A 7,174-nucleotide genomic window follows, 5' to 3' on the forward strand; every position below is an offset into this window, starting at 1 on the left:
TCCTTTCCTACCAGATTCCTTCTTCTCCAGCCCATGACCTTCCCAAGCCACGTGGCTTCACCTATCCCCTCCCCCCAGCTTTTTGTTATGCTGGCATCTTCCCTCTTCCTTCTCAGTCCAGAAGAAGGCTCTTGACTCGAAAGTCAACTTATCGATTTGTTTCCATGGATGCTGTCTGACCTTCTGAGGTCATCCAGCATCTTGTGTGAGTTGCTTTGGATTTCCAGCATCTGCAGACTTCCTTGTGTCTATAATAAGGCAGTTAGTGTTCATGGACCATTTGGAGTCTGATGGCAAAGGGGAAGAAGCTGCTCCTGAACCGTTGGGTGTGGGCTTTCAGGCTTCTGAGCTTCCTCCCTGATGGTAACTCTGAGAAGAGGGTCCTTTCCAGTCCTGATGAAGGGTCTCGGCACAAATCTTTGACTGTTTATTGATGCTGCCTGACCTGCCGAGTTCCTCCAGCACTTTGTGTGTGTTAATGATTAAGGGCATGTCCTGGATGGTAAGGGTCTGTAGTGATAGATGCCCCTTCTTGAAGCACCACCTCTTGAAGATGTTCTCAAAGGAGGGGAGGATTGTACCCATGACGGAGTTGGCTAAATCTGTGACCCTCCACAGTCTCTTGTGAGCCTGTGCTGTGATGTAACCAGTCAGAATCATCTGTGCTGCTCTTCTAAAGAAATTTTCAAGCGTCTTTGGTGACTTACCAAACCTCCTCGAGCTCCGAATGAACTAGAGTCACTAACTTCACGATCGCATCAATGTGCTGAACCCACGCAAGCTCACTAAATCACATCGACTCAACACCCATACTCACAAATACTCTCCACTTGCATTCACACAAAGCCAGTCACACCGACAACTGCACATACACACACACACATTTGAATTCAGGTACACAGTCACAATTCCACGGGGCCCACGTATGTCCCCAGCACACAGAAACATTAATGCACACCTGGCCTTATTTACAGCTACATGCTTCACCCTTGTGTACACAGATATGTACTACAACGAACGTACACAAATTCATTTCCAAAGACATGGTTTAGTGATGATTATCATAATGATACACAAACTGGGAACATCTAGTTATGTGTGAATGAAAAAAGGGGCAGCAACTGATCCTTCGCCTTGACATCTCTGCCGTTTTCTGGGTCTACATCACCGTGTGTCTCTGAATCTCTGACTCATATCTCTCAGACTTTGTCTAGCTCTTCCCCCTCACTTTCTCTGGATTCTTGTCATTGTCTTTCTAAGCCCAGTCCCCTGCCCCCCTCTCTTTCTCACTCTGCCTCTCTCTCTCTCTTTCTCACTCTGTCTGTCTGTCTCTTTCTCACTCTGTCTCTCTCTCTCTCAGCCTGCCTCTCTCTTTCTTTCCCTCTCATTCTCTCTCTGTCTGACTCTCTCTCTCTTGCTCGCTCTGTCTCTCTATCTCTCTATCCCCTCACCTTTTCTTTCTCCCCTTTTTCTCTATACCTCTTCCCTTTTAATCTCCCCATTCTTTCTCTCCCTGTTCTTTTTCTTCTCTCTCCCTTCCCCTCCTTCTTCTCCCCGTCCCTCTTTCTGTTTCTCTGTCTCTGTCACTCTGTCTTTGTCTCTCTTTTTCTGTTTCTGTCTCTCTTTTTCTCTATCCCTTCTTTCTCTCCCTCCTCTTGGATCTTTCTTTTTCTCTCTACCTCTTCTCTCTTTCTTTTTTTTCTCTTAATCTCCCTCTCTTTTTCTCTCCCAGCTCTTTCTCCTCTCTCCCTCCTTCTTGTTCTCCCTCTCTCTCTTACTGTTTCTGTCTGTCTCTCCTCCTCCTCCCCCCCGCCCCCCGTTCTGTCTTTCTCTCAGTAAGGAGACTTCCGATACTATTGGAAGGCAAAGTAACTTTAAAAGGAAAGGGGTCCGGGGAAACAATGAAAATCAGGAGTACCCTGTCCAAAGGCGAGTTGCAGGCTGACGAGTCGGAGGCAGGGCTGGGACCCCGGACACTCCCATTGGGCAAAGCCGTGCTTGACTCCACCTGCCCTTTCCCAGATTCAAAACCTTCCCCTCCCACAGGTATTGAGAGGGTGAAGCTGTCAGTGTCCTAATCTTTTGTTTAAATCGTAACAATGTGGTAAGATGTGACTGATTGGGGAGGGGGGGGGAGGTGGGAAATTGTGCCCTGTACTTCCACCCCACTCTGATCACATAAAGCCCTGCCCGACCGTGAGAGCAGATAAACTGGAGTCTTGCTCAGGGAGCAGAATGTTTATGCACACCCCGCACACGCTCAGGTATGCTGCAACCTGCCTCCTCTTATTCTCCACCACATGTGTCGATCTGAGACCTCACGAAAGGCACCGAAAATGGTTGCAGCTTGAAGCTGTGAAGAGAGGGATCCTGGATTACCTGGGATTGGAGCAGCCCCCCGTGATCAGCAGGAGTGTGAGTAGGGAGGAGGAGGAGAGGATGTACCAGCTCTTCCTGCGGAACAGCAGCAGCAGCAAACTGGGGCGTTCGGCCGAACCTGTCACAACACTTCATGTCATTCCTGTGCTGGGTGAGTAGCCCACCCGCCCTCCGCACACCCACAGGGGGGGACTTCCCAAAGCAGGCAGCGAGGGGTGGGGGTGACTCGGGCAGCGCCGGTGGGCAGCCACCGGTTGTTAGAGGGCACCAGGAGGGAGAGTGGTGGGGGTGAACTTGGAGAGTGAGTAACTCAGAATGGGAGAATAAGGCGGGGAGACGTGATGTGACAAACTCAGAGAGAGAGAGAGACTCCGAGAATGAGGGAATGATTCAAAGAAAGCAGACGAGAAACAAACAGAAAATGCTGGAGCAAGTCCGCAGGTCGGGCAGCGTCCATGGAGGGGAATAAACAGCCTCGGCCCGAAATATCGAGTCCGGATGAAGGGCCTCGGCCTGACTTGCCGAGTTTCTCCTGCGTTTTGTATCTGTCACTCTGAATGTGCGGTATCACTTGTGTAAACAAGTACCTGGATAGTTGAGTGCGCGTGTGATGGGCATAGCTCTGAGTGAGAAAGAGTGAAGAGCGGCCACAACTTGCGCGGGAACCTGGCTTCGGCAGGGTAACTCATGAGGTGAGGGGTTGGCTCGGGTGAAGGAACGAGAGTGAGAGGGCAAGTCGGCGATTGGGAGTGGGGGGAGTCAAGGGAAAAGTTACCTTTGCGGGCGAACTCGGAGTGAGAGCAGCCCAGAAGGTGAGTGTGGGGAGGGGGAGTGTCAGATGGCCACTCAGAGAGTTGGAGTGAAAGGGCAGTTCAGAGAGTCGGGGTAAATAAGTGATACTGCCAAGAAGCTCAGAGGGAAGGGGAGTTAAAGAATAAGGAAGGTGAGATCTCAGGAGGGCAGGCACAGGGGTGGTAAGGGTGAGAACAAGGCTTAGATGGTAACTGAGAATGTGTGAGGGAGTGGAGTGAGAGAGTGGCTCCGGAAGCCTCAGTAAAGTAGTAAGCCAGAATCTGAGGGTGAGGGAATAAATGAGGGCAAGGATGCTTCCGAGTCGAGCAATGAAGTGTGAGTGAATAACCCTGCTCACATCACTGGTCGAGGATGGGGCCTAATCGGGTGCACGGGACTGAAAGCCCTCTACCTCGCAAAGATGCTCTTGGGAGGGGGGGGGACACAACCCCGAGGAGGTGGGGTTATCAGTCACTCCCCTGGGTTGCCTGTGGTGAAGGAGCTGAAACGACTGATGGCTGGGTCAGGCCATCAGCCATTTAGTGCAGCCCCGCGGCTGATCTGCCTCCATGGTGGAGAACTATCTGCCGGGCTCTGCCCCGGGTCAGTTCCTCCAGGATGCTGAAATTGCGAAGGTTAGACCATAGGAGTAGAATTAGGCCTTTCAGCCCGTCAAGTCTGTTCCGCCATTCCATCATGGCTGACCGCAGATACCGCTCAACTCCATACGCCTGCCTTCTCGCCATATCCTTTGAGGCCCTGACCGATCGGGAAACAATCAACTTCAGCTTTAAATATACCCATGGACTTGGCCTCCACCGCAGTCTGTGGCAGAGCATTCCACAGATTCACTACTCTGACTAAAAAAAATCCCTCCTTACCTCTGTCCTAAAAGGTTTCCCCTCAATTCCGAGGCTTTGCCCTCTAGTTCTGGATACCCCCACCATAGGAAACATCCTCCCCTCATCGACCTCATCTAGGTGCTTGACCCTTAACGTTTTAAGCCGGTGGTCTGCCTGAGATCGGTTGTTAATGTAGCTCAATGAGTGATGATAGTGCAATTGCTATGCTTGTGTAATATTATTCATCCCCCCCCCCAACAGTTGAAGGAACTGGAGAGAGCGGAGTGACATCTTCGAAAGAGGGAGACTTTGATCAGAGACTCACTTTCTGCTTCTCCAACAGTTCGGACATTTATCCAGGTTTGAGGGTTGTCCGGGCTGAATTAAAACTCTTCAAACGTCTCCTCATTAGCAAGTCCCTCAGGAGGTTAAGTTCCAGTTCCAGGAGATGGGTTAAAGTGTATGAGATATTGGAGCCCACCAGCCCAGGTGGAGAACTTGCTTATCAGCTGCTGGATTCCAAGGCTCTGGGCCCTTGGCCCACCGTCAATGTCAGCCTCAATGTCCGGCCACTGATTGAGCGCTGGATGGGCAGTGGTCAGCAACAGGTCCGAGTGCAGCTCCGGTTCCACCCTCCCCATCCTGATAATCCGGTGCTCGATCTGGGCTCTGACACCAGGGATTACCTCAGCTTGGAGGTTGAGACCCAGGAGGTGCCAAGTGCCACGAGGGAGCGGCGCGCTGCCAGCTCCGGGGAGGACTGTCGGAGGAGGCAGAAGAATTGCTGCCGCAAATCTCTCAGGGTGTCGTTTAAGGAGATCGGATGGAGTGACTGGATCAGGGCTCCCGAGTCCTATAACATGTACAACTGCGGAGGCACCTGTCCGGCAAACTACAAGCCAGCCAACATGCACGCCATGATTAAATCCGCCATGCACCAGCTGTCCGGAGGAGCCAGTCCAGCACTCTGCTGTATTCCTGCAGCCTACGAACCCATGACTCTGCTGCATTATAGCAGCGAGGGCACACTCACACTCACCGCCTTCGAGGGGATGATCGTCACCAATTGTCACTGCTCTTAATCTCCTTCCGAGTCCACCAGCTTCCCATCTCTCCAACTCACCCTTCAATGTCTGTCAGCACACCATTAAGTGGCTGTCAAAGTCCAGCTCACTGCCAAGTCCATCACTGGACAGTTCAATATCCAATGTCCATCTCACTGCCAAGTCCGTCACTGGACAGTCCAATATCCAATGTCCATCTCACTGCCAAGTCCATCACTAGACAGTTCAATATCCAATGTCCATCTCACTGCCAAATCCATCACTGGACAGTCCAATATCCAATGTCCATCTCACTGCCAAGTCCGTCACTGGACAGTCCAATATCCAATGCCCAGCATACTGCCAAGTCCATCACTAGACAGTTCAATATCCAATGTCCATCTCACTGCCAAGTCCATCACTGGACAGTCCAATATCCAATGCCCAGCATACTGCCCAGTGCCTAACTCAATGCCTAGATCACCACTAAAAGCTAAGTGCCCAGTCCAGAATCCATTAGTTCACTGTCAAGCTGAGTGCCCACTGTCCTTTCAAAGAGATGAAAGGTTAGCTTTATTTGGCACATGTGTATCGAAACACAGTGATAAGGATCATTTGTGCCAATGACCAACATACCTGAGGATGTGTTAGGGACAGCCCACAAGGATCGCTCCTTCGTAACATGCCCACAACTTACTAACCCTAACCTGTATGCATATGGACTGTGGGAGGAAATCAGAACACCTGGATGAAATCCACACGGCTGCGGGGAGAGCGTGCAAACTCCTTACAGAAAGCAGCGGGGTTTCAATCCCGATCGATTTTACAACTGGCACTGTAAAGCATTGCGCCAGCTGTATGTTACCATGCCACCTAACGTCCAGTGCCCAACTCACTGTCCAGGACTGTCAGTATCCAGTCCCAAATATTTAACTCCATCTCAGCTAACTAACTACCTGTCCAAACTGTGGGTAAAGGGACCGATTGGGGTCAATCCTAGACTCATCGAGCCATGTAACTAGTGACAGGCCCTTCGGCCCCCACACCCACGCTAACATTTTTGCCCATCTATTCTATTTTCCTTTGCCCACATTAGGGCCATGTCTTTCTAAGCCTTCCTTATAGTGGTGTCTTAAATTCTGTAATTGTATCTGATTCCTTTGGCAATCCCTTCCCGACATCAGCCACCCTATGCGAAATAAAACCTTCTCCCAGATCCCCCTTTCAAACCCCTTCCTCCTGCCTCCTCTTGCGTTTGAAACTTCAGCCATGGGGCCGGATAATGACGACCATCCCCCCTATCGGCACGTTTATTTTCCACATACACATTGAAACGGTTCGCCTGTGTCAGCGACCGATCAGTCTGAGGGTGTGCTTGGCCTGCCCCGAAGTGTTGCCACACTTCAAAGATCAAAGTCCAGTCAGTATCAATGCATGCTATGTACAACCTTGAGACCTGTCTCCTTACAGTCAGTCAGAAAACAAAAAGACCCAAAAGAACCTGGAGAAAAAACGGTTCTAACACAGCACGCCCACAACTTAGTAACCCATACATTTGCTAGTGGGAAGACACTTGAGCATCCAAAGGAGATCCATGTGGTCGCAGGGAGAAGGTACAAACTTCGGGGCAACGGTGGGAATTTAACCTGCAGGTGCTGTAAACCATTATGCTAACCACTATGCTGCTGTGCCACCCCTCATTAATTTACATACTGCTAACAGGTCACCCCCTCCGCCACCCCAGTCTCCCTTGTTCCAGCCTATCCAATCTCTCCTGATAACTTCTCTAAACCCAGCAATATCTCTTTGGGACACTTAAACCACCCAAAAATAACCCATTTGATTGGTCTTTCAATCATCTTACAGATGATTGGCTGCAAGGCTTTACCACATAACACATAACACCCTGTTTTATTTGATATTTATTTAAGATGATTATTTATTGTTAATCTTTAATTTATTGAGTGTTTATCTGTCCAATCTGTCAGGCATCTAGTGGTGGGAATTTCTGAAATTACACATATTTAGAAAATATTTTTTACATTTATACAAGAAAATATTTAAATAAATTGGAAAATTGTCTCCATGTTGCTCTTTCTTTATCAAACAGAACAGAGA

The 7,174-nt window shown here is 49.8% G+C and overlaps 1 protein-coding gene across 1 annotated transcript; it reads left to right on the forward strand.

Annotated features, from left to right (window-relative positions):
• Positions 1-2,233: 2,233 nt before the first annotated feature.
• On the forward strand, positions 2,234-6,952 carry LOC132406582 (growth/differentiation factor 15-like). Its single transcript, XM_059992401.1, has 2 exons — positions 2,234-2,530; positions 4,275-6,952. Exons 1-2 carry the CDS (start codon positions 2,236-2,238, stop codon positions 5,093-5,095), a joined length of 1,116 nt encoding a protein of 371 aa, XP_059848384.1. The 5' UTR covers positions 2,234-2,235; the 3' UTR covers positions 5,096-6,952.
• The last annotated feature ends 222 nt before the right edge of the window (positions 6,953-7,174 follow it).

This window comes from Hypanus sabinus, chromosome 16 (genome assembly GCF_030144855.1).
Source record: "Hypanus sabinus isolate sHypSab1 chromosome 16, sHypSab1.hap1, whole genome shotgun sequence".
In the NCBI taxonomy this organism is placed as follows: domain Eukaryota; kingdom Metazoa; phylum Chordata; class Chondrichthyes; order Myliobatiformes; family Dasyatidae; genus Hypanus; species Hypanus sabinus.

Bases quoted from the DNA above. Each gene is read 5' to 3' on its own strand.
- LOC132406582 (XM_059992401.1), top strand. From the start codon at position 2,236: ATGTTTATGCACACCCCGCACACGCTCAGGTATGCTGCAACCTGCCTC. The intron at 2,531-4,274 runs GTGAGTAGCCCA...CCCCCCCAACAG, and splicing joins TCATGTCATTCCTGTGCTGG to TTGAAGGAACTGGAGAGAGC.